At 47.6% G+C, this 22,517-nt stretch overlaps 1 protein-coding gene across 3 annotated transcripts in view; it reads right to left on the bottom strand.

The window, feature by feature from the left end:
* Positions 1 to 18,427, bottom strand: part of scpep1 (serine carboxypeptidase 1) — a 38,644-nt gene extending 20,217 nt beyond the window's left edge. The window contains exons 1-8 of one of the 3 annotated variants that reach the window (XM_059948141.1): positions 18,295 to 18,427; positions 17,871 to 18,007; positions 17,116 to 17,205; positions 10,898 to 10,936; positions 3,257 to 3,412; positions 2,839 to 2,913; positions 327 to 399; positions 37 to 74 (exon numbers count right to left, since the gene is read on the bottom strand). In XM_059948141.1, the coding sequence (XP_059804124.1) occupies positions 37 to 74; positions 327 to 399; positions 2,839 to 2,913; positions 3,257 to 3,412; positions 10,898 to 10,936; positions 17,116 to 17,205; positions 17,871 to 18,007; positions 18,295 to 18,346 (660 nt within the window). In that variant the 5' untranslated portion in view covers positions 18,347 to 18,427. The remainder of the gene's footprint in view (positions 1 to 36; positions 75 to 326; positions 400 to 2,838; positions 2,914 to 3,256; positions 3,413 to 10,897; positions 10,937 to 17,115; positions 17,206 to 17,870; positions 18,008 to 18,294) is intronic. The other 2 variants (XM_059948142.1, XM_059948143.1) reach the window with 2 other exon arrangements.
* Positions 18,428 to 22,517: the final 4,090 nt, after the last annotated feature.

Here is a 22,517-nt window from a genome sequence, read left to right as displayed (position 1 = left end):
GACGGATTGCGTGACACAGCCCACCCGTCCACTCACCATGCTGTGGAGGAAGGGTCCCCAGGAGAGAACTGAGTCTGTGGGAACAGGGGAGAAAACTGTCAATATCTGATGGAGGAGTTGCTTCCCTCCCCTCCGCATACACAAACTCCCAAATATTCCAGCCCCTCCAAAGCCCTCAAACTCCAAACGTCCCCTTCCCACCCAGACTGTCCCCTTCGCCACCCCCCCCCCCAGGAGAGTCAAACCACTGCTGTCCTGGCCCTGTCCCCAACTGCCCCTTCCCTTAGCCTCCCCCCCCCCCCCCCAATTCTCAGTACAGTACATACCTAGTGGGGAGATCCAGGAATCACCCAGGGCCACCCCGGCAAAGTGGCACTTGACCTTCTTGTGGAGCACAGCCTGTTGGGGGGGGGGGGGTGCATGGTGTGGAAGGAGTCCCAGTCACTGTCTGTATCAGCTCACATCCCCCCCATCCATTCCACCCACCTTTCTTCCCCACCACAGCCAGCCTGGGCGAGAGCCCCACCCCTGGCTCAGAAGGGTAGGGAAAGGAAGAGGATGGCAGCAGTGATAAGAGCCTCTTTAGTTAGGGGGTCAGACAGGTGATCCTGTGGATGCAGGAAAGAAACTCAGATGGTAGTTTGCCTCCCAGGTGTCAGGGTCCGGGATGTTTTTGATCACGTCCATGACATCCTAAAGTGGGAAGGAGATCAGCCAGAGGTCATGGTACATATTGGTACCAACAACATAGGTAGGAAAAGGGAAGAGGTCCTGAAAACAGACTACTGGGAGTTAGGAAGGAAGTTGAGAAGCAGGACCTCAAAGGTAGTAATCTTGGGATTACTGCCTGTGCCACGTGACAGTGAGTATAGGAATAGTATGTGGTGGAGGATAAATGCATGGCTGAGGGATTAGAGCAGGAGGCAGGGATTCAGATTTCTGGATCACTGGGATCTCTTTTGGGACAGGTATAACCTGTACAAAAAGGACAGGTTGCACTTGAATCCGAGGGGGACCAATATCCTGGCAGGGAGGTTTGCTAAGGCTATTGGGGAGAGCTTAAACTAGAATCGCTAGGGGTGGGAACCAAACTGAAGAGACAGAGGATGGGGCAACTGGCTCACAAATTGAGAAAGCTTGTAGACAACATGAGGGGGAGGATAGGCAGGTGATAGAGAAAGCTTACACTCAGACTGATGGTTTGAGATGTGTCTATTTTAATGCAAGGAGTATCATGAACAAAGTGGATGAACTTAAGAGTGTGGATCAGTTCTTGGAGCTATGATATTGTGACCATTACAGAGACTTGGATGGCTCAGAGGCAGGAATGGCTACTTAGAGTGCCAGGCTTTAGATGTTTCAGAAAGGACAGGGAGGGAGGCAAAAGAGATGGGGCGTGGCACTGCTGATCAGAGATAGTGTCGCAGCTGGAGAAAAGGAGGAAGTCGAGGAGGGATTGTCTACTGAGTCTCTGGGTGGAAGTTAGGAACAGGAATGGATCAATAACTGAACTGGGTGTTTTTTATAGACAAATTTTTGGAAAGATACAATAATAACAAGGTTGACATGGAGGGAGATTTTAATTTCCCAAATGCATCTCCCTAGATCAAGGGGTTCAGGTGGAGTGGAGTTTGTTAGGTGTGTTCAGGAAGGTTTCCCGGCACAATATGTAGATAAGTCTACAAGAGGAGAGGCTGTACTTGATCTGATACTGGGAAATGAACCTTCATCAACCATGGGATTGAGTTCAAGAGCCGAGAGGTAATGTTACAGCTATATAGGACTCTGGTCAGACCCCACTTGGAGTACTGTGCTCAGTTCTGGTCACCTCACTACAGGAAGGATGTGGAAACTATAGAAAGGGTGCAGAGGAGGTTTACAAGGATGTTGTCTGGACTGGGGAGTATGCCTTATGAGAACAGGTTGAGTCAACTTGGCCTTTTCTCCTTGGAGCGATGGAGGATGAGAGGTGACCTGACAGAGGTGTACAAGATGATGAGAGGCATTGACCATGTGGATAGTCAGAGGCTTTTTCCCAGGGTTGAAATGTCTAACACGAGAGGGCACAGTTTTAAGGTGCTCAGAAGTGGGTACAGAGGGGATGTCAGGGGTAAGTTTTTGTATGCAGGGAGTGCTGAATGCGTGGAATGCGCTGCCAGTGACTGTGGTGGAGGCAGTTACGATAGGGTCTTTTAAGAGGCCTGGATAGGTACATGGAGTTTTTTAAAAATAGAGGGTTTTGGGTAACCCTAGGTAATTTGTAAAGTAAAAACATGTTCGGCATAGCATTGTGGGCCAAAGGGCCTGTATTGTGCTGTAGGTTTTCTATGTTTCTCTGTTTCTATCCCCCCCTCCATCCCCACCCTCCGCAAACACATGACCCTCTGCCCTGACCCTTCTACCATGACTCTTACCTGTGACCCTGCCCACTCACTGCGACCCTTGCCCTAACCACTCCCCACAACTCTGGTACCCTATGATCTGATTTTTCTGTGACCCCACTACCCACCCTGACCCCTCCCATTAACCATTATCCTCCATGACCCTATGACATTCTGCCCTGACCATTCGCTGTGGCCCTCTGTCTTGATCCCACCTGACCCTACAGCCCAATTTCCATGTCACCCCACTACACACCCTGACCCCTCCCATTAACCATGACCCTTCACCCTGACTCTTGCCCACAATCCAGCGACTTCTGCCCTGACCCTTCCCTGTGACCCTCTGAGTTCACACATGACCCCACGACCCGATTTCCCTGAGACTCCACGACGCATCCTGACCCTTTGATTCACCTTGCTCCACCCTGACTCTTCCCCATGACCCTCTGACTTCTACCTGAAGTAGTTCCAGTCCAATGGCTGCAGCCATCTTCCCACCGTACGATTCTGAGAAAATGTAGAACGGGACATTCTGTGGAGAGAGAGAAGCCAGTCACCCCTGACTTGACACCCCTTGATTCTCAGGCCAGCATGAACACTTCACCCCACTTGGACACCCATCCTAAACTCTGACCCAACCCCCCCCACCCCACCCTTGATCCTCAACCCAGTCTGAACCCCCCCCACCCCACCTTCTTCCCAAAACCCATCCTAAACCCTGACCCTACCCCACCTTTGATCCTCAGCCCTGATCCCCTGACCCCACCCTAATTCTCCTGTTGGTGGAGGAGCAGGTCCTCACCTTGTGACCCTACCTCATGGCATCGGGCACCCACATACAACCCCCATGGTGCCACACCCACTGCTGCCAGTACCTGGAACTCAGGCTTGTGCTGGAAGAAGTTCTGGAGAAGGACCATCATGTCTTTCACCACCGTGTCCAGGTCCTTGGCAAAAGCACCGCTGTCAGTGGTGTAACTGTAACCTGCGCCCACTGGGTTATCCACAAACAGCAAACTGGCTGCCTGTACCTGTCAGCCAGACAAAGAACAGGCAGAATCTTATTGCATTACACATGGGTACATGCAGGGAAGAGGGGAGGAGGAGAGAGGGTTATGGGGGGGGGGGGGGAAGGGGGAAGGAAAGCTAGGGATGGGTGGCAATTCTGACTCCTGCCTTATTCCATTCCAGTCCTGATGAAGGATGAGCCCAAAATATCGACCGTTTAATCCCCTCCATAGATGCTGCCTGACATGCTGAGTTCCTCCAGCATTTTGTGTGTTGATCAGAAGAAACACAAGAGATCATGTTTTAACGACAACTGACATCTACCATCATGAAGTGATACCGGCCAGTGGCCCTGACATCTACCATCGTAAAGTGACTACCGGCCGGTGGCCCTGACACTACCATCACAAAGTGACTACTGGCCGGTGGCCCTGACACTACCATCATAAAGTGCTTCAAGAGGCCAGTCATGGCACACAATAACTCCAGCCTTCTGGACAAACTGAACCCACTACAATTCAGTAACTGTCAAAACAGACTTATGGCAGATACCATCTCCTGGCCCTACTCTTGTCCCTCGAGCATTTGAACAGTAAAGACTCCGATTCAAACAGTATGGATAGGCAGCAATCGTCACAGTGGTCAGAGTCAGTGATGATCTTGAGGCTCTAGCTCTTTGACACTTCATCCAGAGAAAGCAAAAAAAGAAAAGCTCAAGGTTAAGATTTTTTACCTTCTTCCCTTTTTTACATCTGCTCAGCTAGGACAGTAGAGATGCCAGAAAGGATGGTGGAATGATCCTCTTGCGGGATGTGGGAAAGCAGAGAGACCTCCAGTGTCCCAGATGACTACAAACTGTGAGAAGTGAATCCAGCTGCAGCTGCGTTGGAGCTGGAACTGGATGAACTCGGGATCATTTGGGAGGCTGAAGGAGTGAGAAATCGGCCATACAGAGAGATAGTTACACCCAAGGTGCAGGACACAGGAGTCTGTGTGACAGTCGGAAAAGGGTTAAGAAGCCAGTGCAGGGTATCCCTGCAGCCACCCCCCTCAACATATAACACTGAATACTGGTGACCTAACAGAGGAAAGTCACAGAGGTTGGGTCTCTGGAACTGAGTCCAGCTCTGTGACTCAGAAGGAAAGGGGTGGGGGGGGGGGGGGAAGATAGAAAAGGCTCGTTGTGATGATAGGGGATTCATCCATTAGAGAAATGGACTGGAGGTTCTGTGGGCCAGAACGAAATTCCCAGATGGTACATTGCATCCTGGGTGCCAGGGCCCAGAATATCTCGGATCGAATCCTCAGCATTTTTAAGTGGGAGAGTGAACAATCTGAGGTCATGGTCCATGTAGGTATGAATGACATTCGTAGGACGAGTGACAAAGTTCTCCAAAGGAAGTTCAGGGAGTTAGGTGCCAAGTTAAAGAGCAAGATCTCCAGGGCTGTGATCTCAGGACCGCTACCCATGCCATGTGCTGGTGAGGCCAGAACTAGGAAGATTACAGAGTTTAACATGTGGCTAAGGAGTTGGTGTAGGAGGGTGGGCATAATAGTTTTGGATCATTGGGCTCTCTTCCAAGGAAGGTGGGACCTGTACAGAAGGGATGGTTTGCACTTGAACTGGAGGGAGACTAATATCCTAGTGGGGAGATTCATTAATGCTGCATAGTGGCGTTTAAACTAGAGTTGCAGGGGAATGGGAACCAGAGTGTCAGAACAGTTAGTGGAGAGGTTGTGGAGGCAGATGCTGGTAAAACCTCAAAGTTAGGAATCAAAAGGTTGAGCATGGTCCAACTAGTGTCCTGAGCTGCGTATATTTCAATGCAAGTAGGATCGTAGGAAAGGTGGATAATAGTGCTGAGGATGAAGTAGCTGGTTTACAAACAGAGGCAATGTGTAGTGAGGAGAGGCTGTTCATAGGGCAAGATTACAGTCAACAGAATGAGTTGCAATGTAAAAGGCAGACAAAATCGTAAAGAGTGAACATAGGACTGAGGACGTTGTACTTGAATGCGTGCAGAATATGGTACCAAATGAACTTGTAGTACAGTTGCAGATTGGTAGGTATGATGTAGGCAGCACTGAATCATGGCTGAAAGAAGATTCTAGTTGTGTGTGAGATGACCAAAAGTTCAAATTGTATCAGAAAAACAGGCAGGAAGGCAGAGGGAGCAGCGTGGCTCTGTTGGTAAAAAATGAAATCAAGTCCATAGAAAGAAGTGATTAGGTGCTGAGTCATTGTGGATAGAACTAAGGAAATGCAAGGGTAAAAAGACTGTGATGGGAGTTGTATAATGGCCTTCAAACAGTAGTAAAGATATTGTCTACAAAATACAATGGGAGACAGAAATTGCATGCCAAAAGATTGCAAAAGTCATGGGAGATTTCAATATGCTGGTAGATTGGGAAAATCAGATTGGTCCTGAATTCCAAGAGGGGGAATTTCTAGAATGCCTAAGAGATGGCTTTTTACAGCAGCTTTGGTGGAGCCCTCTAGGGGTTGAGCAATTCTGGATTGGGTGTTGTGCAATGAACCAGAATTGATTAGAGAGCTTAAGGTAAAAGAACCCTTCGGGGACAGGTGATATGATCAAATTCACCCTGAAATTTGAGAACAAACTAAAGTCAGATGTATCGGTATTACAGTGGACTAAAGGGAATTACAGAGCCATGAGAGGAAAGCTAGCCAGAAGAGGTTGGAAAAGAACACTGGCAGAGATGACAGCAGAGCAACAATGGCTGGAATTTCTGGAAGCAATTTGGAAGGCACAGGATATACATATCCCAAATAGAAGTATTTGAAAGGCAAGACGACACAACCGTGGGTAACAAGTCAAAACCAACATAAAAGCCAGAGAGAGGGCATATAATAGAGCAAAAATTAGTGGGAAGTTAGAGGATTGAAAGCTTTTTAAAACCAACAGAATCAACTAAAAATGCCATTAAGAAGGTAAAGATGGAATAAGAAAGCTAGCCAACAATATTAAAGAGGATATGAAAAGTTTCTTCAGATACATAAAGTGTAAAAGAGAGGCAAGAGTGGATATTGGACTGCTGGAAAACAAAGCAGGAGAGGTAGTAATGGGGGCAGGAGAACAACAAAATGGCGGACAAACTGAATAAACGTTTTGCATCAGTCTTCACTGTGGAGAACTCTAGCAGTATGGTGAGAGTTCCAGGTGTCAGGGGCATGAAATGTGTGAAGCTACCATAACTAGAAAGGTGTTTTTTTGGGAAACTGAAAGGTCTGAAGGTAGATAAGTCATCTGGATCAGATAGTGTATACCCAAGGGTTCTGAAAGAGGTGGCTGAAGAGATTGCGAAGGCTTCAAGAATCACTAGATTCTGAAATTGTTCCCGAAGACTAAAAAATTGCAAATGTCACCCCATTCTTCAAGCAGGAAGATAGGAAACTGTAGTCTGACCTCAATGGTTGGGAAGATGTTGGAATCAATTATTAAGGATGAGGTCTCAGGAGACACATGATAAAATAGGCCGTAGTCAGCATGATTTCCTCAAAGAAAATCTTGCCCGACAAATCTGTTGGAATTCTTTAAAAAAAAATAACTAGGATAGACAAAAGAGAATCGGTTGATGTTGTGTACTTGGACTTTCAGAAGATCTTTGACATGGTGCCACACGAGGCACATCTACTCTGTCTAGGCCTTTCAACAATCGAAAGGTTTCAACGAGATCCCCCCTCACCCTTCTGGATTCCAGTGAATACAGACACAGAGCCATCAAACGTTCCATATACGATAACCCTTTCATTCCTGGAATCATCCTTGTGAACCTCCTCTGGACCCTCTCCAATGCCAGCACATCTTTTCTAAGATGAGGGGCCCAAAACTGTTCACAATACTCAAGGTGGGGGCCTCACTGGTGCCTTATTAAGCCTCAGCGTCACATCCTTGCTCATGTATTCTAGAACTCTTGAAATGAATACTAACATTGTATTTGCCTTCCTCGCCACCAACTCAACCTGCAAGTTAACCTTTAGGGTGTTTTGCACAAGGACTCCTAAGTCCCTTTGCATCTCAGATTTTTGGATTTTCTCCTCGTTTAGAAAACATTTATTTCTACTACCAAAGTGCATGACCATGCATTTCCCAACATTATATTTCATTTGCCACTCTCTTGCCCATTCTCCAAATCTGTCTAAATCCTTCTTCATCCTACCTGTTTCCTCAACACTACCTGTCCCCCACCAATCTCCATATCATCTGCAGTCTTGGCAACAAAGCCATCTATTCCATCATCTAAATCATTTATATACAGTATAAAAAGAAGTGGTCCCAACACTGACCCCCGCAGAACACCACCAGTCACCGGCAGCAAACCAGAAAAGGATCCTTTTATTCCCACTCGCTGCCTCCTACCAATCAGCCAATGCCCTAACCATATTAGTAACTTCCCTGTAATACCATGGGCTCTTAACTTGGTAAGCAGCCTCATGTGTGGCACCTTGTCAGAGGCCTTCTGGGAGTCCAAATATACAACATCCACTGCATCCCCTTTATCAATCCTACTTGTAATCTCCTCAAAGAATTCCAACAGGTTCATCAGGCAGGATTTTCCCTGAAGGAAACCATGCTGCCTTTGTCCTATTTTGTCCTGAGACACCAAGTACTACTTCACTTCATCTTTAACAATTGACTCCAACATCTTCCCAACCACTGAGGTCAAGCTAACTGGTCTATTATATCCTTTCTGCTGCTTTCCTCTTTTTTTAAAGAGTAGAGTGACATTTGCAATTTTCCAGTCCTCTGGCACCATGCCAGAATCCAATGATTTTTTTTTAAAGATCTTTTCTAATGCCACTACCATCTCTAACACTACCTCTTTCAGAACCCTAGGGCGCAGTTCATCCATCTGGGTGACTTATGTAAATTCAGGTCTAGCTTTCTGAGCTCCTTCTCTCTTGTAATAGTAACTGCATTACTTCTCTTCCTTCACCCACATCAGGCATACTGCTAGTGTCTTCCACAGTGAAGACTGATGCAAAATACTCATTTAGTTCATCAACCATCTCCTTCTGCCCGTTATTATTCCTCCTACCTCATTTTCTCGCAGTCCTATGTCCACTCTCATTTCTCTTTTATTTTTAATATGCTTGAAAAAACCTCTACTATCCACTTTTAAATTATTTGCTAGCTTGCATTCATATTTCACCTTTTCCCTTCTAATGATTTTTTTAAGTTGCTCTCTGTAAAAACTTCTCATTCCTCTATCTTCCCACTAATTTTTGCTTTGTTGTATGCCCTTTCTTTTGCTTTTTCAATAGCTTTGACTCCCCTTGTCAGCTACAGTTGTCCTATTTTACCACTTAAGTACCTCTTCATTTTTGGAATACACATATCCTGCACCTTCCTCATTTTTCCCTGAAACACACACCATTGCTGCTCTGCTGACATCCCAGCCAGCAGCTCCTTCCAATTTACTTTGGCCAACTCCTCTCTCATACCACTGTAATTTCCTTTACCCCACTGAAATACTGCTACATCAGACTTTACTTTCACCCTAACAAATTTCAAGTTGAACTTATTCATTTTGTGATTACTGATTGCTAAGCTCCCTAATCGCCTCTGATTCATTACGCAACACCCAATACTGTATAGCTGATTCCTTCATAGGCTCAACAACAAACTGCTCTAAAAAGCCATCTCTTAGACATTCAACAAACTCACTCTCGAGATCCAATACCAACCTGAATTTCCCAGTTGACCTGCATGTTAAAAACTCCCATGACTACCGTTACATTGCCGTTTTGACTTGCCTTTACTATTTCCTGTTGTAATCTGTGGTCCACATCCCAGCCACTGTTGGGAGGCCTCTATATAACTGCCACCAATGTCCTTTTACCTTTGCAGTTTCTTAACTCAACTCACAAGGATTCAACATCTTCTGATCCTATGTCACATCTTTCTAAGATTTAACACCATTCTTTACCAGTAGAGTCACACCACCCCTCTGCCTACCTTTTTATCCCTCTGATATAATGTGTAACTTTGGACATTCAGCTCCCAACTACAACCATCCTTCAGCCACAATTCAGTGATGGCCACAGCATCACACTTGGCAATCTGTAATAGTGCAACAAGATCATCAACTTTATTTCTTATACTATGTGCATTTAGATACAACACCTTGAGTACTAAATTTGCTATCCTTTCTGACTCTGCATCTCTAATGTTTTGATACCCAGCCTGTAGGCCACAACTGTCCCATCACCTGCTTGCCTTTCCTGACAGTCTGACTGCATGCTACCTGTCAATGAGGTGTGATTGGAGATGTGGGTTGTAGAGGTTGCCTGCCCTCTAAAAAAGATACATTACCAACAAAAACCAACTTGCTTCTCAAGAAAGCAGTTTATGTGCATCATACCTCAATCAAAACAACTTTCAGAGGACCTTAAAATAATTGTAGAGATGCATGAAGCTGGAAAAGGTAACAAAAGTATTTTTAAAGACCTGAATATTGATCAGTCCACAATAAGAGAAATTGTCTACAAATGGAGGATATTCAATACTGTTGCTAGTCACCCTAGGAATGGGGGTCCTGCAAAGATCACACCAAGAGCACAAACAGCAAAAGACCTACAGAAATCTCTAGAACTTGCTAAAGTCTCTGATCATGTGTCCACTATAAGAAAGCCACTAAATAAGAATGGTGTTCATGGAAGGACACCACAGCAGAAACCACTGCTCTCCAGAAGGTTTCAAGTTTGCAGAAGAGCACCTGGATGTTCCACAATGTTTCAAGGACAGTGCTCTGTGGAGAGGTGGTACGGGCCACCAAATCTAAAGACTTTCTACATGGGCACAATTGAGAGCATCCTGACTGGCTGCATCACTGCCTGGTATGGGAACTGTACCTCCCTTAATCACAGGACTCTGCAGAGAGTGGTGCGGACAGTCCAGCACATCTGCAGTTGTGAACTTCCCATAATTCAGGACATCTGCAAGGACAGGTGTGTTAAAAGGCCTCGTAGGATCATTGGGGACCCAAGCCATCCCAACCACAATCTATTCCAGCAGCTACCATCCGGGAAGCAGTACCGCAGCAGAAAAGCCAGGACCAACAGGCTCCGGGACAGCTTATTCCACCAGGAAACTAGACTGATGAACTCACACTGACTTGAGTGTACTCTATATTACATTGACTGTTCTATTTATTATAAATTACTATGATTGCACATTGCACATTTAGATGCAGACATAATGTAAAGATTTTTACTCCTCGTGTATGTGAAGGATGTAAGAAATAAAGTCAATTTAATTGAACTCCTTGGCAGAAATGCATTCTGCTAAGTTTGGAGGAAAAGGGGTACAGCACACCAACACCAAAATCTCAACCTAACTGTGAAGCATAGTGGAAGGAGCTTCATGGTTTGGGGGTACTTTGTTGGTTCAGGGCCTGGACAGGTTGCAATCATTGAGGGAACAATGAATTCAAAATTGTACCAAGTCATTTTACAGGAGAATGTCAGGGTAGCAGTCTTTCACCTGAAGCTTAATAGAAGTTGGGCAATGCAAGACAATGATCTGAAAGACAAGAGTAAATAAACAGAATGATTTAAAAAGAAGAAAATTCAAGACCAAGTCCTGACCTTAATCCTATAGAAATGTTGTGGAAGGACCTGTAGCAAGCACTTCATGCAAGGAAGTCCACCAACATCCCAGTGTTGAAGCAATTTTTTAAGGAGGAATGGACTAAAATTCCTCAAGCCGACGTACAGGACTGATAAAGTTACTGGAAACATTTGGTTGAAGTTATTGCTGTACAAGGGAGTCACACCAGTTACTGAAAGCAAAGGTTCACATACTTTTTCCAACAAATACATGTAATGTTGGATCAATTTTCTCAATAAATAAATGAACAAGCATAATGTTTTTATGTTATTTATTACATTGGGCTCTCTTTATCTAGTTTTAGGACTTACATTAGACCTGATCACATTTTAAATTACATTTATGCAGAAATAGAGAAAATTGTACAGGGTCCACAAACTTTCTATTACCATTATACTCTTTTCCCTCTCCATCAAGCAGAAGATACAAAAACCTGAAAGCATGTACCAGACTCAAGGACACCTTCTACTTCATCATCAGACTCTTGAATGGACCTTTTGTACAAGATTGACTCTTGACCTCACAATCTACCCTGTTATTATCTTGCACTTTATTGTTTACTGCCATTTCAATCTTTCAATAGCTTTTAGTTTATTCTGCATGGTTATTGTTTTACCTTGTTCTACCTCAATGCACTGTGTAATGATTTGATCTGTATGAAGACTTAATACTTTATTACTTTATTGTTGCCAAACAATTGATATAGAGCATACAATCATCACAGCGATATTTGATTCTGCACTTCACGCTCCCTGGAGTACAAATCAATAATAAGTATAATAAAATTTTAAATTATAAATCATAAATAGAAAATAGAAAAGAGAAAGTAAGGTAGTGCAAATAAACTGAGACACAGGTCCGGATATTTGGAAGGTCCAGGTCAGGATTCGTTCAGCAGTCTTATCACAGTTGGAAAGAAGCTGTTCCCAAATCTGGCCATACGACTCTTCAAGCTCCTGAACCTTCTCCCGGAGGGAAGAGGGACAAAAAGTGTGTTGGTTGGGTGGGTCGTGTCCTTGATTATCTTGGCAGCACTACTCCGACAGCGTATGGTGTAAAGTGAGTCCAAGGACGGAACATTGGTTTGTGTTTTGTGCTGGGCTGTGTTCACGATCTTCCACAGCTGCTTCCAGTCTTGGACAGGACAACTTCCATACCAGGTTGTGATGCACCCTAGAAGAATGCTTTCTACGGTGCATCTATTAAATTTAGTGAAGGTTTTAGGGAACAGGCCAAATTTCTTCAGCTTTCTCAGGAAGTAAAAGCGCTGGTGGGTCTTCTTGGCAGTGGACTCTGCTTAGTTAGACCAACTCAGGTCATTTGTGACATTCACCCTGAGGAACTTAAAGCTTTTGACCTGTTCCACCTGTGCATCACTGACGTAGATGGGGGTCACGCGGTCCGCTACTCCTTCTGAAGTCAACAACCAATTCCTTCATCTTGCTGACATTGAGGGATAGGTTATTGTCTTTGCACCATGCCACCAGGTTCTTAATTTCCTCTCTGTACTCAGACTCATCATTACCCAAGATACGGCCTACAATTGTAGTGTCATTTGCAAACTTATATATTGAGTTCAATGGAAACTTGGCTACACAATCATGGGTGTACAATGAGTACAGCAAGGGGCTGAGTACACAGCCTTGTGGGGTACCTGTGCTCAGAGTGATTGTAGAGGAGAGCTTGTCCCCTATATTTATAGCCTGGGTCCTGTCTGTGAGGAAGTTGAAGATCCAGCTGCAGATCTGAGTGCTAAGACACAGGTTCCAGAGCTTAGGAATCAGTTTATTTGGAATGATGGTATTAAAGGCAGAGCTGTAGTCAATGAAAAGGAGCCTTACATATGCGTCTTTATTCTGCAGGTGTTCTGAGGAGGAATGTTGTGTCAGAGAGATGGCATCTACCGTTGACCTTTTGCTCCGGTAGGCGAATTGCAAAGCGTCAAGGTTGACCGGTAGGCTATGGTTGATGTGTGTCATAACCAATCACTCAAAGCACTTCATAGCAATTGATGTCAGAGCCACAGGTCGATAGTCATGCAGGCAGCCCACCTTAATCTTCTTCGGCATCGGGCTTATTGTTGCCTTCTTAAAACATGAAAGGATCTTAGACTGAAGCAGGGAGCAGTTGAAGGTGTCAGCAAAAACTCCAGCTAGCTCACTTGCACAGGCCCAGAGAACCCGTCCCGGGACACCATTTGGGCCCGTTGCCTTCCTTGGATTTATCTTCAGGAAGGCTCTTCTGATGTCTTCCTCGGTGACGATGAATCTTGATGCCACCAGGTCCGGTTCACCTGGTGGGGGCGAGATGGTCCTCTTCTGTCTGAATCTTGCATAGAATATGTTAAGTTCGTCAGGAAGAGAGCACTACAGTTATTGATATTCCCAGCCTTTTCTTTGCGCCCCATGATCTCATTTAGACCGTCATAGTCTACTGGCATCCCTCTGGTTAGCCTGGGCTTCTAACTTGGCTCGATATTCCCTCTTGGCACTCTTAAGGACTTTCCGGAGTTCACACCTGGATTCCATGTAGCGACTGGTATCCCCGGACCTAAAAGCCACAGCTCTAGCCTTCAAAAGGGACTGGACCTCATAGTTCATCCAAGGTTTCCGGTTAGGGAATACCTGGATCATCTTGCGAGACACACAGTCCTCTGTGCATTTCCAGATAAAGTCTGTGCCAGCTGAGGTATACTCATCGAGGTTAGCTGCCGAGTCCTTGAATACCAAACAGTGCACCGATTCAAAGCATTCACAGAGGACCTCATCTGTTTCCTCTGTCCAACACGACTCCATTTTTGACACCGTGACCTCCCGCTTCAGTTTGTTTGTAAACCAGGAGAAGTACAGCCTGATGGTCCGATTTTCCAAAGTGAGGTCATGGGATGGAACGGTAGGCATCCTTAACAGCTGTGTAGCAGTGGTCAAGTATATTCGGGCCTATAGTGGATCAGGAGGCACGTTGGTATAACTTTGGCAGCGCCTTTCTGAGGTTGGTCTGGTTAAAGTCCCCGGCTGTAATGAGCAAAGCTTCTGGATACCTGGTCTCAAGTTCACTGATGTTGGCATACAGTGTGTTCAGAGCACTCTCCACGTCCACCTGGGGGGGAGGGAACGTAGACTGCTGTCAGTATGACTGAGGTGAATTAGGATGACACTTCACCAACAGGGTTTCCAGGTATGAGCTACAGGAGCTTGTCAGTGCCACTGTATCCAAGCACCACGCAGTTTATCAGTAGGCAGACACCAACTCCCCTCGTCTTGCCCGAAGATGCCGTGCCGTCCATCCGATGGATCGAAAATCTCTCCAGTTGGATGGCAGAGTTGGGGGTGGCAGGGGAGAGCCAGGTCTCTGTGAAACAGAATACACAGCAGTTCTGCATCTCCTTGCAGTAGGTGAGTCTCCTTTTAAGATCATCCACCTTGTTCTCTATGGTTGCACATTAGCTAGTAGGATGGTGGGCAGAGGGACCCTTAAAGCCCCTCAGCTTCAATCTGACCAGCAGCCCAGCTCTTCTCCTATGCTTCCTCAGTAAATAGTGCATCTTTCCAGATTTCCATCGATGCAGTGTGTTGTTGGCAGCTCTTTGAGGTTGGTGGACGCGTCCTGTGGGGATTGATCAGCAGGTCGCATCGTCGGGCTAAGTGATGAGGGAGGGTCCACTGCCACTTCCAGCTGCTGGGGGCCCAGGCTGTCGATCGGGTCGGGCTCCAAAGCCGACACTTAATCCCAGAGGGCCGGACTGCCGGCTGAGCTGAGTCATGGTTGCAGAGGCCTGACTATGCCAGATAAGCTTTTCACTCAGTCTTGGTACATGTGACAATAATAAACCAGCATCAATACTGTGGACTTGGACCTCTAGGTCTCTCTGCTCTCCGTAAACATTGACAATTTGGATACAAGTGTAGGAGGTACGAGACTAAAATTCGATAGTGAGGAGGACAGGGTTAGGTTGCAGGATGAGAGGCAGCATTGACACAGGCCTTCAGCCCATCAAGTCTGTGCCAATTATCAACCACCCAATTACACCAATCCTACATCAACACATTTTTTATTTTCCTCCATATCATCTCATCTTCCCAAACACTTACCAACTCCAGAGGCAAATTAACCAACCCATCCATATTCATTGGGATGTGGGATGAAACTGGAGCACCCAGGGGAAAACCCAGCTGGTCACAGGAAGAACATACAAACACTGCACAGACAGACCTGAGGTGAAGATTAAACCCAGTTCTATAGAGCAGTGAGGCAGTACCTCCATCAACTGTACCAGCGTCACTTATGGTAAACTGGTTAACTTGATCAGTTGATATATTGAACAAAAGGATGGTAAATGTCATTTAATCCTGGTGAATGTGAGGTGATCCATTTTGGGGGTCTACTAAGGATAGGATATCACAAATGATAAAATGCCAGAGAGTACAGAGGAACAGAGGACCCTTGCTGTTGAAATCCAATTGTCAAGGATGCAGCACAAATAGATGTTACAACATAGACTATAGAACAGTACAGGCCCTTCGGCCCACAAATTAGAGCTGACCTTTTAACCTTCTCTAAGATAGAGTCTTAAAATACCACAATGCAGTAACAGGCTCTTCAGCCCATCTAGTCCATGTTGAACTATTACTCTATCTAGCTCACATTGATCTGCACCCAGATCATAGTCCTCCATACCCCCCATACGTGTATCTATCTATATTTCTCAAATGTTGAAATTGAACCTGAATCAACCACCTCCTCTGTCATCTACCTAACTCTTCCCTCCTACATGACCCTCCAATTTTCTATCATAAAGTGTTTCTTAAATACTCCCAATGTATTTGCCTCCACCACCAATCCATGTTAGTGCGTTCCATGCACCCAGCCCTGACTGCACCAATCACTGTCCAGGCACCCAGTCTGCATCAATCACTGTCCATGAACCCAGGCCTGACTGCACCCACCCACTGCCCCCCCTCCCCCATCTATGCACCCAGCCCAGTCTGCACCAATCCCCTTCCATGCACCCAGCCCTGACTGCACCAATCCCTGTCCAGGCACCCAGCACTGACTGCACCAATCCCCTTCCATGCACCCAGCCCTGACTGCACCAATCCCTGTCCAGGCACCCAGCACTGACTGCACCAATCCCTGTCCTTGCACCCAGTCCTGTCAAAGCATTCCATGCACCCATCACTCTGTCAGTGTGTTCCATGCACCCATAGAACGCTATAGCACAGTACAGGCCCTTCAGCCCTCCATGTTGTGCTGACCCATATAATCCTTAAAAAGAGTACTAAACCCACATTGCCCCATAACCCTCCATTTTTCTTTCATCCACGTGCCTGTCCAAGAGGCTCTTAAATACCCCTAATGTTTTAGCCTCCACCACCATCCCTGGCAAGTAATTCCAGGCACTCACAACCCTCTGTGTAAAAAACTTACCCTTGATGTCTCCCCTAAACTTTCCTCACTCAATTTTGTACATATGCCCTCTGGTGTTTGCTATTGGTGCCCTGGGAAACAGGTACTGACTATCCATCCTGTCTATGCCTCTCATAATCTTGTAGACCTCTACCAAGTCCCTTCTCCAAAGAGAAAAGTCCCAGTTCTGCTAACCTTGCTTCATATGACTTGTTCTCCAAACCAGGCAACATCCTGGTAAATCTCCTCTGCACCCTGTCCATAGCTTCCACATCCTTCCTATAATGAGGTGACCAGAAATGAAGACAATACTCTAAGTGTGGTCTCACCAGAGATTTGTAGAGTTGAGAGAGTGTAAAAAAACACTTCTGACATCCCTGCCATACTTTCCTCCAATCACCTTAAAATTATGACCTCTTGTACTAGCCATTTCCAACCTGGGAAAAAGTGTCCTCTTGATGACATCCTTTTTGTACAGCTGTATCACCCAGTGCCTTCACTGACAAAGGAAAATGTGCCAAATTCCTGTCCGCCTGTTTCCCTTTTCAGAGAACTACATATCTGCACCCCAGGTCTCCTGGATCCACAACATTCCCAAACCCTGCCATGCAATGCCCTGGTTGAACTTCCCAAAAGAACCTCATTGGCACTTGTGTGGTTTCAGCAATAAGAGATGGGAACATTACCCATGAATAGTTCCTGGGATTCAGGTCAACGTCGAGAGGCCCAATCTCTTCAAAGTTTCCAAAACCACAGCCGGAGGCTCCCGGACCACCCTGCAGGGGGAGGAGAGGGAGATTCAGTATGGTCTATGGACCTACTCTGTGCCCAGGACCCTGCTGTAAATTGGAATATCCAAACAGGAGAGGCCATTTCGCCCTTTAAAGCTGCTGCACCGTTCAATAAAATTATTGCTGATGCAATATAGCAATTCATTCTCTTGACTTAAAATCTCTGTTTTTACATTCATTCAGTGATGGTCTTCACTGCCCATGGGATAGCACCCCACAAGGTCACACCCTTCAAGGGAAGACATTTCTCCATTTTTCAATCCTCCCCTTGTCCTGAACCCCAACGCAACAACCACCCCCTCTGAAGAGCTGCCCGTCACAGATCTCCTCTCCTTGTCTGGACCCCAGGATGCTCCATCCAATCTTTCATCACACTGTATTATTGATTGTCCCGGGAATCAGACTAGTGGACAATTGGCACACTGCCTGACACTTGAGTGCCAGACAGTTCTGCATAGTCTTTCCCCCACTCATCCCCATCTGTACCCCTCATTCTCCCCACTCACCCTAGCTCGTATCCCTCATGCCCCCACTCATCCCCATCCTTACCCCTCATTCTCCCCACTCACCCTAGCTCGTATCCCTCATGCCCCCACTCATCCCCATCCTTACCCCTCATTCCCTATGTCTTCCTCTCCCCGAGGCCGTACCTGGAGCCAGAGGACGAGCGGCGCGGACGAGTTACCGCCCGCTTCCCTCTCCGAGTAGAAAAGCCACCAGAAGAGCTGGGCGCGTTCCCGGACCGATACGTAGCCCCAGTCCTGCCGCGCGCCGCTCGTCGCCGCGCCTGGGCACCGACACAAAACAGCCGTGAGCGCGCGAGCCGGGAGCGAGCTCAATCGCGCCGAACCGGATTCAACCACGCGCAAGTTCGCGCTTCCTCCGGCGGGAGATTCCCAGGGTCAGGGCGGGTGAGGGGGTGGTGGCGCCCCCGCGGTCGGGGACCAATCCCGGGTGTTGGGGGTTCCGAAGGACAGAGGGCGTTTCCGGGGTGCGAGACCGGTCCAAGTGGGTGATACCGGCTGGGGTTCGGGGTTTCCGGGCGGGTGAGGAGGGATTCCCGGGGTCACTAACCGACTAGCAACGCTCCGGACACTAGCAACAACACTATTCGCAGTCGTCCCATCCCGACACCGTGATTCAATGTCTTGATTTGTCTTGACTCGGCTTGCCCTGCCCTGCCCTGCCCTGTCCCGCCTGACTCCACCTTCCCTTCTCTCTCCGCCCCCTACACTCCTCCCATCTCTAAATTCCTCACGCCCCGGTTTATAACACCCTTCTCCTCCCCCTAGCTGTGAAACCATCTCCTTTCATTCACCGTGTGTCTGTAGCCTCCCTACTCCACTCCCCGTGTTTGAAACCCCTCTATATACACTCCCTGAGTCCGTAAAACCTCTAACCCCCCCATGCCTGTAGACCCCCCAATACTTACCCCTTCTCCACCCCATGTCTGTAGCTCCTACTCCCCTAAACCCTTCTTGTAAAGTTTAATGGCGGTTAGCAGACTAATATAAGGTGCACTACTGCCACATGGTGAGTTGGAGTGGTGAACAAAGACACAGGAAGAATACCTGCTAAATTTCCCCATCATAAAAAACTCAAATACAATCAAAAAATCTCAAACAAGAGAAAACCTGCAGATGCTGGAAATCTGAGCAACACACACAAAATACCTGAGGAACTCAGCAGACCAGGCAGCATCTATGGAAAAAAGCGCTGTTGACATTTTGGGCTGAAACCCTTCAGCAGGATGTATTTAAATTTTTACAAGTAGTAGGGTGGGTCAAGGTGTAGTCCAGGTAGCTGTGAGAGTCTGTGCGTTTGTAATAGACGTCGGTGTATACACTGAAGATGGAGATGGACAGTGAGGTCGAGAAAGGGAAGTGTCAGGAATGGACCAGGTAAATTTGAGGGCAGGGTGGAAGTTGGAGGCAAAGTTGATGAAATCGAAGAGTTCAGTACTGGTGCAGGAAATAATACCAATGCAGTCATCAATGTAGCATAGGAAAAGTGCGTGACAGTCACTAGTGTAGGCTTGGAACATAGGCTGTTCCATGTAGCTGACAAACAGGCAGACACAGCTGGGACCCATGCGAGTGCCATGGCTACACTTCTTGTTTGAAAGAAGTGGGAGGAGCCAAAGGAGAAATTATTAAGAGTGACGACAAGTTCCGCTAGGTAGAGGAGAGTGGTGGTGGTGGAGGGGAACTGGTTAGGTCTGGTGTCCAGAAAGAAATGAAGAGCTTTGAGGCCTTCCTGGTGGGGTATGGAGGTGTATAGGGACTGGACATCCATAGTAAAAATAAAATGAGGTTGATTTTGAACAGGGAATTATCCAACCTGGTATGTCCAATATGTAAATGTTTAAGTATAATGTCTACCCTCCTCTTATACCCATCTCCCAGTTGAGTTCCCACCATCCTCTGAATTTTATATAAATACTGTCCTTTCTTTTCCTTATCCCAACTTTGTTGCCCTGGTGAATGAATAGACTTCTTGATTATGGCTTTCTTCCCTCCCCCACCCCATGCAAAGGCTCTCTACATTTATATCACACACAAGAGAAAATCTGCAGATGGTGGAAATCCAAGCAACACACACAAAATGCTGGAGGAACCCAGCAAGCCAGGCAGCAGCTATGGAAAAAAGTACAATTGACATTTCTGCCCTGCTGAAGGGTTTCAGCCCCAAAGTCAACTGCACTCTTTTCCAAAGAAAAGAGTTCCTCCAGCATTTAGTGTGTGTTATCTACATTTATATCCTTAATTTTAAGTAATTGCTTGGCAAGAATGTCTGCCACCTCATTCTCTTCAACCCCAACAAAGGCAGGTAATGTTGTGGTGACCCACTTTCCAGCGCACTCGAACCGGCTCACAAAATGGCACGAGCCGGCAGAGAGGCTGGCCCCAAAAAGGGCGCCAGGCCTTCTTCACCAGCAAGGGGAAAAGCCCACGCGCGGGAAGGGACTGTGAATATGCGCCTCCGACAGCATTCCCGCCCGGGGAGGGCAGAAACGGGAAGGCTTAAAAGCGAGCCCACGAAGTTTGAATAAATCTTTTACACAACTGCAACTCACCGTCTGCGTGTCATTATTCCAGCGCTGTGTGTAGCACACCGCTACAATTGGTGACCCTGATGGCCCAAACGATATTTGAACTGAAGATGAATGACGTCGCATCTGTTCATGCAGTTTTGCTAAAACTGCCAAGCTTCTGGACGCTGCGACCTCACCTATGGTTCCAACAAACAGAAGCCCAGTTCCACATTCGGCAGATAACCTCGGATTCCACACGTTACTATTACGTGGTGAGCTCCCTCGACCTGGAGACAGCCACCCAGGTTGAGGAGTTCATACAGTCGCCCCCAGAGGATGGCAAATACGCAGCATTCAAAGCCCTACTCATAAGGACTTCTGGACTCTCACGGTGCGAGTGAGCTGCCCGCTTACTGCACCTGGATGGTTTGGGAGACAAGCCAACATTGGCATTAATGAACAAGATGAACTCCTGGCTGAAGGACACAAGCCCTGCCTCATGTTTGAGCAGACGTTCCTGGAGCAACTGCCCCAGGACATACGCCTGCTGCTGTCTGACACGGTTTTCAGCGACCCCCGGTAGGTGGTGGCCTGGGCAGACGTGCTGTGGAAAGCCAAGAAGGAGAGTGGGGCATCTGTCACACAGATCGCCAGGCCACGCGCCCAACAGCGGACCAGACCAGGCCCGGCAGCAGAGCCCACAAAACCCAGAGGCAGGAGTGCGGAGGCCAACGAACAATGGTGCTTCTACCACCAGTGGTGGGGCACAGAAGCCCGCCGCTGTAGCCCACCCTGGCAACTTCCCCGGAAACGCCAGGGCCAGCCGCCACTAATGGCTACGGCGGCTGGCCATCGGGATAGCCTCCCGTATGTCTGGGACAAACAGTCGGGACGCCGCTTTTTGGTCGACACCTTACCTCCAACGAGTTATGACACCCGCAACAGAGAACCAGGACCCACCCTGAGGGCTGCAAATGGCAGCTCAATACGGACCTACGGCACCTGTACGGTGCGGCTACAGTTCAGCTCCAGCCGGTTCACGTGGGACTTCACACTGGCCGCCGTGGCCCAACCACTCCTGGGGGTGGATTTTTTGCGAGATCACAGCCTGCTGGTCGACCTGCAAGGGAAGAGACTGGTCCACACCGAGACATTTCAAACGTTCTCCCTGGGTGAAGCCAAGTTGCCAGCCCCACACCTGGACTCCATCATGCTTTCCGACAACGAATTCACCAGAGTCCTGGTGGACTTCCCATCAGTTCTGGCACTGCAGTTCACAGCAGCCATGCCCAGACACGGAGTACAGCACCACATCCCAACCCAGGGACCACCCCTCCACGCCCGTGCTCGAAGGCTTCCCCCAAACAAGCTCTGACTGGCGAAGGAGGAGTTCAAGAGGATGGAGGAATTGAGGATCATATGATGGTCTGACAGCCCATGGGCCTCCCCCCTGCACATGGTGACCAAAGCAACAGGGGGCTAGAGACCATGTGGCGACTACCGCAGGCTGAACGAGGCTACAACACTGGACTGCTACTCTGTGCCGCACATTCAGGACTTTGCAGCAAACCTGCACAGCGCAAGGATCTTTTCCAAGGTAGACCTCGTCCGGGGATACCATCCGGACGACATCCCCAAAACAGCACTCATCACTCCGTTCGGCCTTTTCGAATTCTTCCAAATGCCATTTGGCTTAAAGAATGCCGCACATATGTTCCATCGGCTCATGGATGTGGTGGGATGTGACCTGGACTTTGCATTCATCTATTTGGATGACATCCTCATAGCTAGCAGTAGTCGTCAGGAGCATCTGTCCCACCTCCGTCAACTCTACACCCGACTGAGTGAATATGGCCTGACAATCAACCCGGCCAAATGCCAGTTCGGACTCAACACCATCGACTTCCTGGACCACAGGATCACTATAGACGGGGGCAACCCCTCTGCCTGCCAAGGTAGACGTTGTCTGCTACTTCCCCTGACCCAACACACTCAAAGGCCTGCAGGAATTCGTGGGTATGGTGAATTTCTACCATCGCTTCCTCCCCGAATCATGTGCCCACTGTTCACCCTGATGTCGGGTATGGGCAAGGACATTACCTGGGACGAAGAGGCCACAGCCGCTTTAGGTAAAATCAAAGAAGCCTTGGCAAACGTCGCGATGCTAATGCACCCCAGAACAGACGTCCCTACTGCCCTCAGTGGATGCATCCAACACAGCAGTTGGTGGAGTGCTGGAACAACTCATCGAGGATCGCTGGCA

The sequence above is a fragment of the Hypanus sabinus genome, chromosome 23 (genome assembly GCF_030144855.1).
Source record: "Hypanus sabinus isolate sHypSab1 chromosome 23, sHypSab1.hap1, whole genome shotgun sequence".
Classification (NCBI taxonomy): domain Eukaryota; kingdom Metazoa; phylum Chordata; class Chondrichthyes; order Myliobatiformes; family Dasyatidae; genus Hypanus; species Hypanus sabinus.
The sequence above is the reverse complement of the archived record's forward strand: the minus strand, read 5'-3'. Positions and strand labels throughout refer to the sequence as shown.